The 20,483-nt window shown below is 46.2% G+C and overlaps 1 protein-coding gene across 1 annotated transcript in view; it reads left to right on the top strand.

Annotated features, from left to right (window-relative positions):
* Positions 1-1,941: 1,941 nt before the first annotated feature.
* Positions 1,942-20,483, top strand: part of usp12a (ubiquitin specific peptidase 12a) — a 34,414-nt gene continuing 15,872 nt past the window's right edge. Inside the window, exons 1-3 of the mRNA XM_042334177.1 lie at positions 1,942-2,762; positions 17,800-17,880; positions 19,033-19,246. Coding sequence (XP_042190111.1) covers positions 2,715-2,762; positions 17,800-17,880; positions 19,033-19,246 — 343 coding nt within the window. The 5' untranslated portion in view covers positions 1,942-2,714. The remainder of the gene's footprint in view (positions 2,763-17,799; positions 17,881-19,032; positions 19,247-20,483) is intronic.

Genomic DNA, 20,483 nt, shown 5'->3' with positions numbered 1-20,483 from the left:
AGCTGTTGTATACAGAGCTTGTTGCAATGTCAATGACTAAAATTATAGTATGAATATAAGTCAATATGTGTTCAGTGCAATATATATTTTGCATATGTCACTGTAAGCTCCACACTGGGGCTTTGAACTCAGTTTAGATTACACTTTAAATGCAGTGCTGGGGATGCATTGCATTGTCAGAGATTAAAACAAGATCCCAACTACCTGTTCAGGTGGTCTTTCAAGATCACATAGCATGATTCAAAAAGAAAAGGGATTCTCTCCTGGTGCTTGAACCAACAGTCCCCCAGATAAAATTGGTCATACACTTCATGGCTGTTTATGGGACATTAATATGTGCTACTGACTGCGGAATTTACCTATAAATTACAGTCAATACACGTCATGGTCATTCCTGCAAAGTGCTTTGAGATGTCCTCCCAATGTGAAACAATATGCAGGTAATGGGTCCAGTCAGGTCACTACAGCTCTCTAGAACCAGGATAGTGTGGCCATGTGGAGGTGATTCCAATTTGGGGGAGTGCCATATAATAGACTTGTTAGCGAAATTGACAGTACCATCGTGGATCCAAAATTAGCTGGGAGATAGAAAGCAGAGAATAGCGGTGAACAGTTGTCATTCAGACTGGAGGGAAGTATACAGTGGTATTCCTCCATGTTAGTTTACTCCGTTGTTAGTAGGACGACTGCTCTTTTTAATATATATTAATGACTCAGGTATGGATAGCAACATTTTAAATCTCGCAATTGACACAAAACGTGGAATCGTCGTCAACAGTGAGGACGATAACAGCAGACTGCAGGAGGACACAGACGGCTGGTGAAATGTTCGGACACGTGGCAGATAAAATTTAATGCTGAGAAATGCAAAGTGATGCATTTTGGGAGGAGGAATGAGAAGAGGCAATATACTTTAATAGTAGAATTTTAAAGGGGATGCGGGAGCAGAGACCGGAGGGTTCACATACACAATTTTGGGAAGGCGGCAGGGCAAATTGACAAAGTCATTTGAAAAAAAATATGGGATCCTTGGCTTTTTAAATGGAGGCATGGAGTGCAAAAGCAAGGAAGTTATGTTAAACCTCTACAAATCAATGGCTAGGTCTCAGCTGGAGTATTGTGTCCAATTCTGAACACCACACTTTAGGAAGGATGTCAGGGCCTTGGAGAGTGTGCAGAGGAGATTTACAAGATGGATACCAGGGATGAGGGACTACAATTATGAGGAGCTGCTGGTATTGTTCTCTTTAGAGCAGAGAAGCTTAAGGAGAGATTTAATAGAGGTGCTCAAAATTATGAGGGGTTTTGATGGAGTAGAAACTCTTTCCTCTGGCGGGTGGGTTGGTTACCAGAGAACAGATTTTCGATAATTGGCTAAAGAACCAGAGGACAGATGACAATTTTTTTTTTAACCTAGAGAATGGTTACGATCTGAAATGCACTGCCTGAAGGGTGGTGGAAGCAGATTTGATAGTGGGTTTCAAAAGGGAATTCAAAAGGTTCTTGAAGAGGAAACATTTGCAGGGCCATCGGGTAAGAGCAGGGGAATGGGACGAGTTGGGTAGCTTTCAAAGAGCTGGCGCGATGGGCTGAATGGCCTCTTTCTGTGCTGAAGATTCTATGATCTCATATGGCATCTTATCGCAAAGCGCTTCACAGAGTATACAATAAAGTGAATTGCCTATATAGTGTGTGGGTGAAACATAGTGTGTTTCCTGTGTGCAGGCCACTGACTGGTGTGCACGGAGCAGTGTGTACAGTGTACTGAGTTTAGTGTGCACATGGCAGTATATGTTTGGTGTGTACAGTGTAGTGAGTCTGGTATGCAAGGAGCAGTTTGTGTACTGGACAGCATGTTTTTGGTGTGCACAGTGTAGTGAGTTTGGTATGTGCAAGTTGTAGTGAGTTTGGTGTGCACTGGGCAGTGTGTATAGTGTTGTGAGTTTGGTGTTTACAGAGCAGTGTGTGTACAGGGTAGTGAGTCTGGTATGTACAGGGCAGTGTGTACAGGGTAGTGAGTCTGGTATGTACAGGGCAGTGTGTACAGGGAGTGAGTCTGGTATGTACAGGGCAGTGTGTGCAGGGAGTGAGTCTGGTATGTACAGGGCAGTGTGTGCAGGGAGTGAGTCTGGTATGTACAGGGCAGTGTGTGCAGGGAGTGAGTCTGGTATGTACAGGGCAGTGTGTGCAGGGAGTGAGTCTGGTATGTACAGGGCAGTGTGTGCAGGGAGTGAGTCTGGTATGTACAGGGCAGTGTGCACTGGGTAGTGAGTCTGGTATGTACAGGGCAGTGTGTACAGGGAGTGAGTCTGGTATGTACAGGGCAGTGTGCACTGGGTAGTGAGTCTGGTATGTACAGGGCAGTGTGTACAGGGAGTGAGTCTGGTATGTACAGGGCAGTGTGTACAGGGAGTGAGTCTGGTATGTACAGGGCAGTGTGTACAGGGAGTGAGTCTGGTATGTACAGGGCAGTGTGTACAGGGAGTGAGTCTGGTATGTACAGGGCAGTGTGTGCAGGGAGTGAGTCTGGTATGTACAGGGCAGTGTGTACAGGGAGTGAGTCTGGTATGTACAGGGCAGTGTGTGCAGGGAGTGAGTCTGGTATGTACAGGGCAGTGTGTTGGTGAGAGTGCGCTGACGAGGCGGGCGCTAGGACCCCGCGGTACGGCCCCTCCCCCGGCCCCTGTGAGCGGGTGAAACATGGCGCCGGGCGGATGGAAATACTAATGACAGTCGGGAAACTCGCTTCCATTTGTACGATGGTAGGTGCCGCCGACCCTCCGCGCCACCTCCCAGCGCTTCCCCAGGAGCAGAGCTGTGCCGCCCCCGCCCTGTGTGTGCCCGGGAACCCGCTTCACCTCCAGCCCAGGGCTCGTCCCCCGGCCTCGGCCTCCCCTCCAGCCCAGGGCCTCCTCCCCCGGCCTCGGCCTCCCCTCCAGCCCAGGGCCTCCTGCTCCTCCCCCGGCCTCGGCCTCCCCTCCAGCCCAGGGCCTCCTCCTCCTCCCCCGGCCTCGGCCTCCCCTCCAGCCCAGGGCCTCCTCCCCTAGCCTCGGCCTCGGCCTCCCCTCCAGCCCAGGGCCTCCTCCCCCGGCCTCGGCCTCCCCTCCAGCCCAGGGCTCCTCCTCCTCCCGCGGCCTCGGCCTCCCCTCCAGCCCAGGGCCTCCTCCCCCAGCCTCGGCCTCCCCTCCAGCCCAGGGCCTCCTCCTCCTCCCGCGGCCTCGGCCTCCCCTCCAGCCCAGGGCTCCGCCCCCGGCCTCGGCCTCCCCTCCAGCTCAGGGCCTCCTCCTCCTGATTCTCCCCCCCATTCGGGCCCGCGCTCTCTACCTCCTCCGCCGGCCCTCGCGCGGCAGAGCCGGGTCACAGCGTGAGGTAAAAGCGGGCGTCCGGGCACCAGTGCCGGGGGGTGGGGGGGAGGGTGAGGGGCCGCCGCGTTGCCGCCCCTCCCCGCCCGGGAGCAGCGGGTGCCCAGTGACTCCCCGGGAGCTGCTCGTGTCTCTGGGGTTTAACCGACACACAGACACGCTTTTTAATGCTGTGTTTTGGTCTCAGCGACTTGATTTCCCCCCTCCCACCAGCCCCCCCCCCCCCCCCCCCCCCCCCTCCCACCCCCCCCCCCCCCCCCCCCCCCCCCCCCCCCCCCCCCCCCCCCCCCCCCCCCCCCCCCCCCCCCCCCCCCCCGGGAACCTGCCCCCCCCCCCCACACCACCCCCCGGGAACCTGCCCCCCCCCACACCACCCCCCCGGGAACCTGACCCCCCCCCCCCCCCCCGGGAACCTGCCCCCCCCCCCCCACCCCCCCGGGAACCTGCCCCCCCCACACCACCCCCCCCGGGAACCTGCCCCCCCCCCCCCCGGGAACCTGACCCCCCCCCCCCAACACCAGCCCCCCCGGGAACCTGACCCCCCCCCCCAACACCAGCCCCCCCGGGAACCTGACCCCCCCCCCCCCCCCCCCCCCCCCCGAACCTGATCCCCCACCAGCCCCTCCCCCCGGGGAACCTAATCTCTCCCCCCCCCCCAGGAACCTGATCTCCCCCCTCCACCCCAGCCACCCTTCCACTCCAGCCCCCCAGGAACCTGATCTCCCCCTCCCTCCCCCGGGAACCTGATCTCCCCCCTCCCTCCCCCCGGGAACCTGATTTCCCTCCCCAGCCCCCTTGGGAACCTGATCTCCCCCCTCCCTCCCCCGGGAACCTGATCTCCCCCCTCCCTCCCCCCGGGAACCTGATTTCCCTCCCCAGCCCCCTTGGGAACCTGATCTTCCCCCTCCCTCCCTCCCCTTCCAGCCCCCCGGGAACCTGATCTCCCTCCTCTCCCCCAGCCCCCCCTCCCCAGCCCCCCAGGAACCTGATCTCCCTCCTCTCCCCAGCCCCCCCTCCCCAGCCCCCCAGGAACCTGATCTCCCTCCTCTCCCCCAGCCCCCCCTCCCCAGCCCCCCAGGAACCTGATCTCCCCCCTCCCTCCCCCCGGGAACTGATTTCCCCACTCCCTCCCCCCGGGAACCTGATTTTCCTCCCCAGCCCCCTTGGGAACCTGATCTCCCCCTCGCTCCCCCCCCAGCCCCCTTAGGAACCTGATTTCCCCCTCGCCCTCCCCCCCCCAGCCCCCTTGGGAAACTGATCTCCCCCCGGGAACCTGATTCCACTTTGCCCCACACTCCCCACCCCCACCACCAGAAACAAGCCTCTCCTCCTACCACTCTCCAGACACATTGCAAGTGGAGTTCAGGCCATCGCATTGGCTTCATTGCCACCTGCCCACTATAGATTCTGATCATCTACTGACCATTTGTGCGTGGGGGCATTGGGGGAGGGGGGGATGTCTGTTATATCTAACATATGAAGAAGTCACACCCGCATTATTGGTGTGTGTGTATATATATTACTGTATATGAGTGGAGATGGATAGATTTTTGTTAAGTAAGTGCATCAAGAGATATGGAATTGAGGTGCAAATCAGCCATGATCTAATACAATGGCAGAACAGGCTCAGCGCTTTGGGACGTCCTCCTGACGTGAAAGGCGCTCTATCAATGTAATTTTGTTGTTGTTGTCGAGGGACCGAATGGCCTACTGTATTCTTATGCATTGAAATCTACCTTCAGTTGAAGGCGCTATACAAATGTAATTTGTTGTTGTCTGTCTGTCAAACTTATCCTTTTCTAAATGCAGCGCTTTTTAATTTAGAGATTTGTTTTCCAAAGAGGACACTGCAGCTCGCCCAGTTTATTTTTACTTCTGGTGAAATTTCAACTTCACAGTACATCTACATTCTTGAAGAGAATAATGTAAAAAGTAAATCTGGGCAAAATGGCCACAGGGATTGTTTTTTTGAGAGGTTAAGAACTGGATTAGAAACTAGTTTGGTGATGATGGTGGCCTAGATTCTTCTACTTCACTGTGCTGTAGAGCAGGATATGTATTTAGGTTTGTAATTCGGTATGGATTAGGATAAGGTCTGCTGTTTGTTTGGAGGGAAATACATTTTCTTGCACATTCTAGTGACCAGTTACGTAGTGTTGGCAAAGGCTTCAGAATGAAAATATTCTTAGCTACAAAATACTGTTTGCCGGGATGGTGAGGGAAGGAGAAGAAATAGCAAAAATAACAAACAGAAAAGTTTTCTTGGAAGGAAAGAATACAGTGTGGCAAAGTGCTCATTTTAAGTGCACAGTCCAAAGGCTGCCACCATCAGTATTTCTGTCAAATTAATTTAGTATTTTGTATTAAAAAAAGCAAAGTTTTAAATAAAAGCAGAAAATTTAATTATTTTAGTCATAATAATAATTCTTGCATTTGATATAACGCCATATCATGTCTTCTGGAATATACTGCAAAGTGAATTAACTGTATATTTTGTGGACAAAACGCAGCGCACAGCAGTGTCTCACAAACAGTTGTGGATTGAAGTGACCAATTTATTATTATTTATAAAAAATTTGGAAGGAATTATTGTCCCCGGAAAGTGATCCGCCATTCGACTAACAATCGGGTTCCTACTTACTGCTAGGTAAACAGGTGTGTGCAGCAAGGAAACTTGCCCAACATTTTGCCCTGCTGGGAATTGAGCCAAAGACTTCTGCTTGCAAGGCGAGCGTTCTAACCACTGAGCTACAGGACTCCCAAGAATGAGTGAAAATGTTTATTGCAAAAGTAATGAATGAATAGATGTTTTTCAACTTAACATGCACTTTTCTTGTTTTAATTTAGCAAGCTTTGTGTAATAAAGGGACATGAAGGCAATACATTCCTATTTTACATTCGACGCCCATATACATTCTGCCTTTCTATCAGATTAAATGGAAATGTGTTGCTTTTCTTGCTCTAAAAAATTGTGATTGAGTTTCAAAGTGATTACAATTCAAATGCCTTTGAATTACTCACTGCACAATCAGCTTATGCCAGGTCCCAACTAATTGACTGTTTATAGCATAAACACACCCATACAATTTTATTTTTTTTATCAATTATTTCTTGAGTTACTTTTTTTACTTAAAGCATGATTGCTGGATTTTTTAAAAAAATTGAAAGCATGATTGCTAGATTAATAATTGTTTTACAAATTTTAATCTTCCTCTTTTATATTTTGTGCACAACACATTGAAGCACTAATGTTTTGTCCCATGGGTTTGAAGCCGGCAAGTCTGTTCCTGTAAATTCTCTGCTTGAGTTTTTCAGCTGTACAATCTGGGAGAAGCGGGTATTTACCCAAGATGGAAGAGTGGAAAACTGGATAGTAATAAAACTTGTAATTTATGCACATCTGGCAGCTAATTTAAGAACAATATTGGCAGAAGTCTTAAAATATCTGTTGCCTTTCTGCCTCTTCAGTAACATTCAAAAGGGAAATGGATTAATTCCAATTTCCAAGAAAAACGAAAAGAATATAATAAGAATAATATTTGCATTTGATACAGTGACTTTCACATTGGGCAGATATGGAAAGTGGTTCACAGAATTTACTGGGTTTCAGAGGAGAGTAAACAAATGGTCAGTTCAAATCCTGAAACACAGTCTTTGAGGCCTAAATTCCAGATGCCTTAGTCTTAAATTCATTATCTTTAAATTTACGATTGTACAGAAGTTTGAAAAATCCTTAAAATTTGCCTTAAATTCAATCTTAATTTGGCAGTCTTAAGAACTGGAAACCCTGCTTTCAAATTGAAATAATTTTAGAAGTTTCCAATATTTTGCACATCTGATATAGCATTTTTCATGTTGGGAGGATGTTTCAAAGCACTCCACAGGATTTACTGGATTGTGTTACGTAGGCAAAAGCCTACAAATACTCTTTCTCCCCAAACTGTATATTTGCAAATGCTGAATTATTGTGCAAGCAATTTTGAATTTTGTTGTGTAATTTTAATATATTTGCCTTTTACAAATGATGCACTGTTGACATCCACTAAACTAGGTAATTTTGCAAACCAAAAATGTTTCTTCGCTGTACAGTGAATCAATCAATGGTGTTAGGTATATATACAGTAATTTGCTACTTTTTGTGAAGTGGGTGGGTGGGAAAAGAAACGATCATACAACAATGACACAGTTCGAGATCGTGCTATCTGCAACTAGTCTCTTCCCTCACAATAAAGCTTTGAGTTACACTGTCAATAATGTAATAACTATTGTGCTCTCCTAATAACAATAATAGTGGTTTTCCATTCATATTATTTTTTTGTGCATAAGATTCTCAGCAAGAATGGGCCAATACCTCAAAAAAATCGCAAAACGTAATTGACTGGAATCGTAAACCAGTACTACGAATAGACTGACGCTTCTAAGTTAGGAGTATGAAATTTATGAGTGAAGCATCATACAGATCCTCTGCATCTACAGCTGATTGCTAAAAATAGGAGCCCTTTCCTTGCGTGTATAGCGAGGATGGAGGAGGTTGGCGTAATTCAACACAGTTGATCACGCCATCCTCCTTCACTGCCTGTCCTCCATCATTCACCTCAGTGGGACCGCACTCGCTCGGTTCGAGTTCCTACCTCACAAACTGGCAGCACTACATGTCTGCAAATGGCTTTTCTTCTAGCTTCTACTCAGTCACCTGCAGGGTACCCCCAAGGATCCACCCTTGACCCTGTTCTCTTCCTCATCTACATGCTCCCCCTCGGTGATGTCATCTGCAGACACGGGGTTAACTTCCACATGTATGCGGATGACACTCTATTTTTCTATCTCCAGCTGCAACCCCCAGTCTCCTGATGTTCTGTCAGCTTGTCTTCGGTCAGCTTGTCTGTCGGACATTAAGAACTGGATGAGTGCAAACTTCCTGCAGTTAAACGTCAACAAGGCGGAAGCCATACTCTTTGACTCCCGCCAACATCTTCTGTCCCACGGTTCTGACTTCCTGTCCTTTAAACTCTCCGAACCCGTGTGCAACAGGCGTCAGGCTCGATCCCCAGTTATCCTTCCTCCCCCACATCTGGTCCCTGACCAGCAGTGCTTTCTTCCACCTCTGACACATTGCCCGTCTCTGATAATGCCTCACCCCAAAAGCTGCTGAAACCCTTGTCCATACCTTTGTCTGTCCAGACTAGTGACAAAATACATGTATGCCATAAATCAAGAAATATTCAATTAAAAAAACCCTGGAAAAATACTACCAATTGAACACAAACTTATCTTGAGTGGTGCCAATGTTCGGGGGCTGCATCTTGACAGCAGCTTCTGGCCTGCAGACCGTGGCTTGGCCACCACTGGTCTAGACTATGAGTTTGATGAAGGATTTGAACTCACAAAGTTCTAATTTCTGCTTCTTTTCCTGTGTGCACAATTGCAACGTGCAATTTAGGTAACTCTATCTGAAGTAAATATTTGAAATATCTGAGCATTTGAATGAATTAACGGCTACAATCTAATATCTGTCACAGTTCCAATAACTTTTAGCATTTGCACAAGCTTCAATGTATCAGTGTTTGACAATGTTTGCACACCATTATGACCACTGTCTTAAAATTTAGGATCTTGCAGAATTTTGGAAAATACGTTGATTTGTTTTTTGTTTTGAAGCTGGTCTTCCAGTTATTTGTGAGAAGCCAGGTTCAAAATTAAGACTGAATTGAAGAATTTTCTCCACCATCTTTAATTTGAAGATAATTGTAAGGCTAATACCATGAGGAATTTTGGACCTCGAGGAGGTTATAATCCATATCAGGAATTTGGTTGCATATGTAATTGTGAAGTGGACTGCTGGTCAGCAAAGGTCAGAGCTATTTAGACAAAATTAAAGCTACTTATACTGTATCGCATTTCTGGGTTTTAAATGTTACAGCCTTGCATTAACTCTGCCTTATTTATTCATTGTTGGGTGTTTCATCTTGGCGAATGGTCCTTAGTGCCATTAAAATACCCCATTCTTCAGAGGATCCAGTTCAAGATCCTGATCCTCACCTACAAAACCCTCGATGGCCTCGCTCCACCCTATCTCTGCGACCTCCTAACCCCCTACCAACCCACCTGCTCCCTCCGCTCAGCCTGCTCCACGTCCCCCGACCCACCCGCCCCACCATTGATGGGAGAGCCTTCAGCCACTCTGCCCCCAACCTCTGGAATTCCATCCCCCACTCACTCAGCAACCATCTGACGTTGTGCTATATTGTGTCTGTCTTCATGAGGCCATTGGGAAGTCACATAATTACATTTTTAACAAAAGCCTCAAATTGTTAAATGCCATGTAAAGGAAGATGTAGAAAGGATATTATTAAAAATAATTCAAGTACTTTTATTCGATCCAAGTGTAAATAGGTGCTTTGTCCCGAACAAAAATTCCAGCAAAAATACTGACAATTACACAATACAATACAAGTGTTAAGAGAGAAGTAGATAATTATTTGGGGAGGGCAAGTTTCCAAGGTTATGGGGAGGCAGTGGGGGAATAGGATTGATTTGGATATCTCTTTTCAAAGAGCCGGCACAGACATGATGGGCTGAATTGGCCGCCTTATATAGTTTATATGGACCTTAAAAAAGCGTTTGATAAAGTGCTACATAAGCGACTTATAAGTAAAATAGAAGCCCATGGTATTAAAGGGACAGTGGCAGCAAGGATACAGAACTGGCTGGGAAACGGAAAGCAGAGAGTGGTGGTGAATAGTTGTTTTTCTGACTGTAGGGAAGTGTGCAGTGGTGTTTTTGATTTATAGAAATGACCTGGACTTGTGTATAGGGAGTAAGGTTTCCTAGTTTGCAGATGATATTAAGCTAGGAAAAGTAGTAAACAGTAAACGGAGGATGGTAGCAGATTGCAAGAGGACATAGACAGACTGGTAAAATGGGCGGACACGTGGCAGATGAAGTTTAATGTGTAGAAAGGCAACGTGATGCATTTTGGGAAGAAGAATGAGGAGAGGCAGTATAACCTGATGGTACAATCTTAAAAGGGAGTGAGGAAGAGAGACCTGGGGGTTCATATATGTAAATCTTTGAAGGTGGCAGGACAGGTAGATAAAACTGTTAGTGATTAGAGCACTCACCTCTCAAGCGAGAGACCTGGTTTGATTCCCGGCAGCGACGTCCTCTGGGGCTTATATGTTTGTTGTTTTTTTTTTTTTTTCACGGCAGGGCGAAACCTTGGGCAAGTTTCCTTACTCCACACTCCTGATAATAATCCCTCAAAAAAAACCAATAATAATTTGGTTACTCAATCCACAACTGTTTGTGGAACACTGCTGTGCGCAATTGGCTGCCGCCCACAAATATATGGTCAATTCAATATTCTGTGAAGCGCTTTGAGATGTCTAGAAGACGTGAAAAATGTAATATCAAATGCAAGGATTATTATTATTGAGGGTGCAAAGGAGATTTACCAGGATAGTACCAGGAATGAGGGACTTCAGTTATCAGGAGAGGCTAGAAAAGCTGGGATAATTCTCCTTGGAGCAGAGAAGGTTAAGAGGGGACTTAATAGAAGTTTTCAAAATTATGAGGGGATTTGATAGGGTGAACAAGGAGAAACTATTTCCACTGGCGGGTGGGTTGGTAACCCGAGGACACAGATTTAAAATAGTTGTTAAAAGAAACAGAGGGAAGGTGGGGAGAAATTTGTTCACACAGTGAGTTGTTCAGATCTGGAATGCATTGCTGAAAAGCTAATGGAAGCCGATTTGATAACAACTTTTAAGATAGAAGTATATAATTATTTGGGGAGGACAAGTTTGCAGGGCTATGGGGAGAGAGCGGGGGAGTGGGATTGATTTGGATAGCTCTTTTCAAAGAGCCGGCACAGACACGATGGGCCGAATGGCCTTCTCCTGTGCTGAATAATTCTATGATTGTTAAGGTCTGGAAGAATAATAGTGATCAAATTATGTAAAGATTCATTTTTTCTTGAATTGGATGGGGAGTGGAGGCTAAAGCAGAATTAAAACTATATGCTTTCCATTGAAAACATTGTCCGGCAAGCTTCCAGTGGAATACTGCGGACCTGCCTGGCTCATGAACAAGTGGCCCGGGACGCTACCCTATGTGAAGGGGACTATATAAATACAAGTTGTTGTTGTTGAACACGGACTACCGATATTGCCTCAGAGGTTGGCTCAATTCTGACCTACTGTTGTTAAGCATAGCATCTTGGAACCAGTTGAGCTTACAATAAGGATAAGATGGAGTTAAGGTTGTGTCAGTAATTTAAATAATTAAATATTCATTCATATTAAATATGAAAAATTCATCCAAAAAATTGTTGAATAGTGGTTTGTGCATGTAATTCTTAAACAACAACAATAAAATTACACTTATAAAGCGCCTTTCATGTCGGCAGGACATCCCAAGTCGCTGAAAGTCAGAGATCAGGACCCAAGCGTGGGAGGCAGGGTTTGGCAGAGGGGACAGGAGGGCGGCTGAAGGCACAGTCAAAAAGGAGGATCCTGAATTGTGCCTTGAAGGAGGCAAGAGAGGGAGCAAGGCATGTGGGGTGGAGTTCCAAAAAGTGGGGGCGGAGAGGCTAAAAGCCCAGCCACCGATGTTAGGGCGGGTCGGTCGGGAGACCTGGAGCAGACGGGAGCCTGTTAAGTGGAGTGAGCGGACAGGTTGATAGGGGGTCAGCAGGTCAGAATGTAGGAGAGTGCCTTGAAAGTGAGAACGAGGATTTTGAATTCTTCTCATCTGGGGGATGGGGAGTCAGTGGAGCCGGTTGAGGGTGGGGGTAATGGGGGTCACAGAGCCTGGTGTGGGAGAGGACACAAGCTGCAGATGTGCCAGTTAAGTTGTGAAATAGCAATATTGAGCCAGTTCCTTGGAGATTGAGAGAGAAATTTGTCTCCTTGAATCACGTGTACTGGAAGAGTGCTGTATTGTTTGTGGTGCCAACTTTCAGATGAGATGTTATACTAAAGTCCTATCTGCCTGTTCAGCTGGATGTTAAAGATCTCATTGCAGTATTCGAGAAGAGAAGCGAATGTTTCCCTTGGTGTCCTGGCCAACAATCTCTCATTTAAAATTGGTCATTCACTTCATGGAGCTTCGTGGGACATTGTGGTGCGCATATTGGCTGCCACATTTGCTTACAAAATACACAGTCAGTTCAATTTACAGTAAATTCTGTGAGGTGCTTTGAGACGTTTCAGCAACATAAGGCATTATATCAAATACACGGATTATTATTATAGCTCCTTATCATGTTGAAATCTCAATAAAGTAATTCACAAATATTTTCTGTCAAATGTAATGACAGTGTGTTTGTAGGTAACTGGCTGCCAATGTGCATAAATCAATGTCCAACTTCACTGTGAAATTGTTTACCAGGATGCCGGGAGTTGCTCTCTTGTCTTTTCGAATAATGCCATGGGATTTTTAACTATAGAAGAATGATTTATTGTGTGGATTTACACCTGGACAGGACTTCAAGGATGGTTGCATCTATTTAGATGATGTGGGAAAAGTCTCAGCAACAACTTGCATTTATATAGTGCCTTTCATGCGTCTCAGATCACTTGATGATCGCGGAGCTTGATGCCAAGCTGGGGAGAAAAGGGAGTTAACCGTAGGCCCGGTTGAAGAGCAAGGTGTTCAGGAGCAATAATAATCCTTCCATTTGATAAAGAGCGTATCATGTCTTCGAGACGTCTCAAAGCATTTCACAGAGTATACTGTAAAGAGAATTGACTGCAATCTGAAAATCGACAAAGAGGAGGAGGAGGAGGTGAAGGGATTGAGGCGGGGAGTTCCAGAGTTTTGGGGCATAGTCACTGAAAGCACAGCCACTGATGGTTATAGCAGAAGGGATGAGGGACATCTAGAAGGCTGGAGCCAGTTGAGCAAAGAGGATGTGTAGAGGAGTGGGTTGTGAGCAAGAGATGCAAAGTTCCTTGGAAGTCCTGTCTACCTGTTCAGGTGTAAGTCCACACAACATAGAATATACAGCACAGAAACAGGCCATTCAGCACAACTGATCAATGCCAGCATTTATGCTCCATATGAGCCTCTTCCTGCCCTTCCTCAACAACAACACTTATACAGCACCCTCCACACAGGGTAGCGTCTCAGAGCGCTTCATAGTGGCGAAGCCTGAATCTGAGCTGAGGTGGGGGGTCGGGGAGGTGGCTATAAGCACGGCCAAAGAGGAAGGTTTTCAGGCAGGATTTGAAAAAGGGGAGAGAGCGGGCAAGGCAGAGCAATTATGGGAGAGCCTATCAGCATAATCTTCTGTGCCTTTCTTCCTCATGTACTTATCTCGCTTCCCTTTAAATGCCTCTATGCTATTCGCCTCAGCTACTCCTCGTGGTAGCAAGTTCCACATTCCCTCCACTCTCTGGGTAAAGACGTTTTTTCTGACTTCCCTATTTGATTTATTGGTGACTATTTTATATTTATGGGCCCTGGTTTTGGTTTCCCCCACAAGTGGAAACATCTCTATGTCTACCCTATCAAAACCTTTCATAATCTGAAAGACCTCTGTTAGTCCCCCCTCACCCTTCTCTTTCCAAGACAAAAGAGTCCATGCTTGTTCATCCTGTCCTGATAGGTATAACCTTGCATTTCCAGTATCATCGCGCAACAAAAAAATTACAGTTGTATAGCGCTTTTCATATCGGGAGGACCAGGATCTTTAACTGTATCCTTTGTGTGATGGGAAGCCAGTGGAGTCGGGTGAGGATGGGGTTGTTAGGATTGCGGAGCCTGGTGCGGGAGAGGACATGAGCTGCAGAGTTCTGGATGCTCTGTAGCCTATGGAGGGAGGAGTTGGGGAGGACGACAAGCAGGGAGTATGGGTAGTTGAGCCTGGATGTTATGAATGAGTGTATGAAGGTTTCGGTGGCCTGCGGTGTGAGACAGTGGCGAACCCAGGCAATAAATCATTCTTCTGTAGTTAAAGTCATGGCAATATTCAAAAAGAATTGGGAGGGTCTCCCACTATCCTGGGAGGTACTAGGGCATGGAGTGATTTGTAGGTGAATGTGAGGATCTTGAAATTGATCTGTTATGCAACAGGGAATATGGCAAAGACTTGGGTGATGGGGATGCAGAGTTTGGAATTAATTGAATTTTATGAGTGGTGGAGCTGGGGAGACCCTGGTGGGGGTATTGGAGAAATTCAGGCAGGAGGTGGCGTGGATTTTAGCTCAATTTCAAAGGAGCAAAGAGTGGAAAGGGGAATAGGCCAAGTGAAAGCAAAATAGAAGGTGGTGTAGATTGAGCTGGGATCTAATAGAGAAAGTGAACCTCAATGGGAAAGCAAGAGTAATATCAGGAATAATAATAATCCTTGCATTTGATATAGTGCCTTATACGTCTTCAAGAATATACTGTAAAGTGAATTGTCTATATTTTTTGTGGGCATAACGCGGCAGCCAATTGCGCACAGCAGTGTCCCACACAGTTGTGGATTGAGTGACCAAATTTTTTTTTTTGAAGGAATTATTACTCTCAGAAAAGCAGTCCGCCAATCGAGTAACAACGGGGAATGCATGAAAGGTTTGAACAGATGAAGAGGGTTAGGCGAAGTTGAAAGTGAGGTTTGGAATATGAAGTCAGTGAATGGCATAGCATCAGGACAACACATCAGTCTGACAAGTTAAAACAAAAAACAGGGTGGAGTGAGTCATTTGAAGATGTTCTAAATACTTTCAGCTTTTTACAGTTGGAATGGGATGAGAATAAATATTGTTTGTAAAGACAACATGAAAGGGCTTTTTTCTTTTGCCAAATAATCGTTCTATTCTTCCCTCCTCCTAATGGCGCTGGCGTGCTTGGTTAGGGTTATATGGGTGCTGGCAGCCCTCCAGAAATGGCTGTGTGTAGCTCCACTGATCTCCCCCAAGATGTTGATCTGAATTGAAGGCATTTGTTTTTTTTAAACCAACATTATTAAAGAAGCAACCACACTTGTGTTTATCTACTGATCTGCAGCATGTAACATAAATAATAACGAAGATAATATATACAAAAAGAATGAGACTGAACCAAAGACAGCAATACAGAGAAGAGCAGCCTGTGAATAGGCAACACAATATGCAACGTTTAACAAGGCTGATGATTTAATATGTATTTGTAAACAACGAGGGCCATGCAAAGTTCATGCAAGATATCATTGTATTTCAGTGAGAATATTTTCAGGAATCATTTTACTTCCCCCTATGGGAATTGCTGTCTCATTTGAAAATTATTTGGTTTTTTTTTCTTGAGTGTGCACTTTTTTTTGGTCAGCCGGGTGTCTGACATGTCGAAATCCATTACCATGCTTAAGAGTATCCAAACCACGCTGAGTTCCATGCATCCCATGAATATAGATATTCCAGAGATGTTTATTGGAATGGAATGCGCACTCTGTCCCTGGAGGGGTGCATCCTGCTTACTTAATTCTGGAACAGGTTACGCACAGGTTGGCAAGAGCCAAGGCTTGGGTACCCTGGAGTGTGCATTGCAATTGATGTCATTAAGTAGTTGCTTAAAATCCTGAAGGACAAATTCCATTTGCCGCTAATCGAGTCTTTTGGTCAGTTTTTATTGTTGGAAGTGAGGCAGCTGCAGTGTGATTCAAAGCTTGAAGCACAATCACAACAACAAGTTGCATATATATTGTTTATGCTTTTTGTAGTCAGCTGGATGTCTTGACACATGCGGAAACCTGTCACTATGCTTAAGAGTATCCAAACCAAACTGAGATTTCCATGCATCCCACCTATACATGGAAATTCCAGAGGTGGATCGTTGGAATGGAATGCGCACTCCAACCCTGGAAGGACACATCCTGTTTCCCTAACTCCAGAAAGTATTAGGTGCAGGTTGGCAAGAGCCAAGGCTTGGGGACCCCAGAGTGTGCGTTGGGGTGTTGCTGGAGTCTAACCAGCTAAAACCGCATAACTTGCCATTGATATCCTGTCTGCTAAGCTTTCCCACTGCTTGTCCAGCTAGGACCACCCTACCCATTGTAGAGTTAACAGGAGGTGAGTCTCTCTGTGAATATGTGTGTCTGCGAGTGTGTGTGTTTCTCTCTGGGTCTCTGACTCTGTGTCTGTGTGTGTCACCGCATACAAAGACAGAGACTCAGAAAGAGCTCACCACCTCCTGCCTCCCCTGAGAGGTAGGCAGTAGTGAGGTCCTGTAGCCCTGCAGTCAGGTCAGTAGTCCTGAATGTCTTGTTTTTTGGTGAATCTCCAGGCCCTTCCGGCCTGCGCTGGTGTCTGCAGGTTTGAGCCCTCATTCGGTGGATGGTAGGAACTCCCTGTTCGTGTATACGCTTCACGTAAGATAATATCTCGGACCACCAAAGCTGGAATGATTTGCTTCGTGATCAGGAAGGATTTATACTTTAAGGTTACATAAGAACTTTCAGTCTACAGTTTTTGAGCAGAGGTTGCCTTTATAACAACAACAAAATTACATTTGTATAGCGCCTTTCACATCGGGAGGATCTCCTAAGGTGCTGGACAGAGTACAACATTTCAGACCCGAGCTGGGGTCGGGGAGGGAGAAGGCAGGGGAGGGGAAGGAGGGTAACTGGTGGCATGGTCGAAGAGGGTCTTGAGGCAGCACTTTAAGGAGGGGGCGAGGCGGAATGATTGGGGGATGGAATTCCAGAGGTTGGGGTTAGAGTGGCTGAAGACTCTCCCGCCAATGGTGGGGTGGGGGGGTCAGGGGATGTGGAGTAGGCTGGAGTCGGCTGAGCAGAGGGAACGGTGGGTTTGTAGGGGGTTAGGAGGTTGCAGAGGTAGGGTGGGGCGAGGCCATGGAGGGCTTTGTAGGTGAGGACCAAGATCTTGAACTGGATCCTCTGAAGAATAGAGAGCCAGTGGAGTCGGGCGAGAGTGGGGGAGATGGGGTCACAGAGTTTGGTGCGGGAGAGGACACGGGCTGCAGAGGTTCTGGATTATCTGCAGCCTGTGGAGGGAGTAGTTGGGAAGGCCGACAAGCAGGGCGTTTGCATAGTCGAGCCTGGAGGTCATGAAGGCATGAACAAGAGTTTCAAGAGTTTCCGCGGCCTGAGGGGTGAGGTAGTCGTGGAGTCAGGCAATGTGACGGAGGTGAGGGAAGGCAGAGTGGATTCATGGCTTGAATGTGGGGGAGAAAAGACAGTTGAGGATCGAACAAGACACCTAGGTTCCTGACTGGCTTGGTGAGTTGTAGTTTATATTACAGCGATACGACTTGATATCCTGGTGAAACCACCTCCTTAAGGTGGACTTTGCAACCAACACTGAACTCTTTTAACTTCAGGTTATGAGGTCACAATTTCTGTATCAACTGTTGCAAGTTCATCGATTAAAATACAATCAAAGCATTTGCAGTGTTTTAGATTCAGCTTCAGCCATAGCACCGATCCTCTAATTATTTTCTGTTTTCTTTTAAACAGGGCATCAATGCCTCTGCTTTGGAGAAAGAGATTGGGCCAGAACAGTTTCCAGTCAATGAACATTATTTTGGTCTAGTTAATGTAAGTACTTGAAATTTCAAAATGGTACCAACATTTCAAATAGAGAAAAAAAACTTTCAGTGACATAGTTTTAGATTATGTTTTGTGGAAAAATACACACACTAACTGGTCAGAATATGGACAACAGAATAACTGGGTTTGGAGGTTAATAAGCAGAAGTATTGGTATAAATGAAAAATGTTATTTTGGAATTTCAGTAAATATTTTTTTAAAAAGTTTAAAAGCAAGACTAAGAAGGAAATAAAGAGCAATATAACTAAAGTAAGGCCTATGATTGAGCTTTCCCTGGAGATTCTGTATTGCACATTTAACGTCCTGATTAACTTGCATTAACTCTGAAATATGGTTTGTAATTTACAGGAAATTGAAGGAGATAATAGCAGTGGGGAAAATGCTTTCTATGCAAAGTATTCTGTCATCATTCTCATTTAAGCAAACTACCAAGATATCTCCTAAATTGTGGACAGTTTATTTGATTTATTATTGTAATTTCAGCCTCCTAGAAACAGGTCATTCCATAATCCCATGTAGGATCAGTCCATGTGTATCCCACTTCGGCTCTGATTTTCATGGGAGCCAGCATTTTAGTTGAAGGACAATTCAGATATTCCCCAACCAGAAAAATGTACCACTGGCTGAATGATGTTGCAGCTTAGGCTGGTAGTAGTTGTTCCAGGATCTGATGCCTCCAGATCATGGTCCAGGCATTAGCTCCTATTATAATCAATGGAGGTGCTGGACTATGTAATGGCATCTGCACATTTCATTAGAACATAAGAGCTTAAGACCTTCCTCTTTGACCACAATGTCGGTCATCTTCCCACCCCCACCCCATCCATCTTGAATCCAACCAATTCTTCCCATTGATAGAGGAAGCGTTACAAACCGGCCTTGCCATAAAATCAGAGCCAAGACAAACATTTCTTTACACAGAAGGTTTGTCAACCAATTTTACTTGGGTTAGAAGGTGGAACAACAGGATAAGAAATAACATCTGCTTGACAAACGTGTACAAAATTGCTGATTAGAATGGCCAGGATGTATGATGTATACAACAAATGTAAGATGGTAACTGTGTAGATATATTGTTCTGAACTACAAAGTATGTTGTGACTAGCCTGACCTTGTTTTGCCCTTCTCTTGATCTGCCAGTTTGGGAATACGTGCTACTGTAACTCAGTCCTTCAGGCACTTTACTTTTGCCGTCCATTTCGGGAGAAGGTTCTGGCCTACAAGAATCAGCCCAGGAAGAAGGAGAACCTGCTCACATGCTTGGCAGATCTCTTTCACAACATAGCTACACAGAAGAAAAAAGTTGGTGTGATACCTCCCAAAAAATTCATAACAAGATTACGAAAAGAAAACGGTAAGGCTCTCAAACTCATGGGATTGACCAGGAAAGTAAGAACACTCTCATTTCTGAACAAAAGTCAGGAGTATAATCAGCCTGGCAACATCTCAGGGTTAGTTTGGTTCAGCTTGTTGCACTGTTGCCTCTGGGTCAGAAGGGTATGGGTTTAGCCCTGGTCAGAACTTGATTTCATAGACTGTCATTTCAGTGCAGTACTGGGGAAGTGCTAAATTGTTGCTCATGCCATCTAATATCAAACTCAGTTGCTGCCTGTAATTTAGGTGGGCTTTAGCAATCCTGTGGTACTACTTGAAAAGAAAGGGGGTTTCTTTTGATATCCTGGCCAACATTCCTCCAGTTTAATTGGTCATTCACCTTATGGATGATTGGGGAATGTTGGCAGCGCATACAGCTACAGTTATAGCCTATAAAAACAAAACAGTTGTTGCAATTACTTGACCATAATTACCAGCGAAGCACTTCGAGATGTTTCAGTATAATAATAATCCTTGCATTTGGTCTAGCGCTTTATCACATCTTTGCGGCGCTTCACAGAATATACTGTAATATGCCCTCTGCCTCCTCGGCCTCCTGGATCTCTGCCACGTTCGTCACAGTCAACCGCACCAGCCTCCTCCACTGCTTCTCCTCCCTCATCCACCTGAGTTGGACAGCACTTGCATGGTTCGAGTCCTGCTTAACCAACCGCCTCCACTTCATCTCGGCAAATGGTTTCCCGCCCCCACCCGGTCACCCGTGAGGCACCTGAGGACTCCATCCTTGGTTCTCTTCTTTTCCTCATCATTTGCTCCCTCTGGGCGATGTCATCTGAAGCCTAACCAAATGACACGGGGTAAACTTCCACATGTATGTGGATGACACACAAATCTACTTTGCCTCCTCCAGTATTGCCTCCAGGTGATGTTCTATCAGTTGTCTGGCATACATCAGGGCTTGGATGAGTATAAACTTCCTGCAGCTGAATGTGGACATGACGGAAGCCATACTCCTTGGCTCCCGTCAACGTCTTCACTTCTAAGGATCTGAACTCCTTAACCTCTTGGGCTCTCCCTCAGACACACCAACCAGTGGGCAATCTAGGCGTCCAATTCAACTCCCAGCGGTTCTGCTTCCCCCACATCCGGTCCCTGACCAGGAATGCCTTCCTCCACCTCAGCCACATTGCACGTCTCCGACCGTACCTTATCCCAAATGCAGCCGAAACCCTTGTGCGTGCGTTAGTCACCTCCCG

The sequence above is a fragment of the Callorhinchus milii genome, unplaced genomic scaffold (assembly GCF_018977255.1).
Source record: "Callorhinchus milii isolate IMCB2004 unplaced genomic scaffold, IMCB_Cmil_1.0 Scaffold4, whole genome shotgun sequence".
Classification (NCBI taxonomy): Eukaryota; Metazoa; Chordata; class Chondrichthyes; order Chimaeriformes; family Callorhinchidae; genus Callorhinchus; species Callorhinchus milii.
Note: the sequence above shows the minus strand (reverse complement) of the source record. Positions and strands in the feature narration are given on the sequence as shown.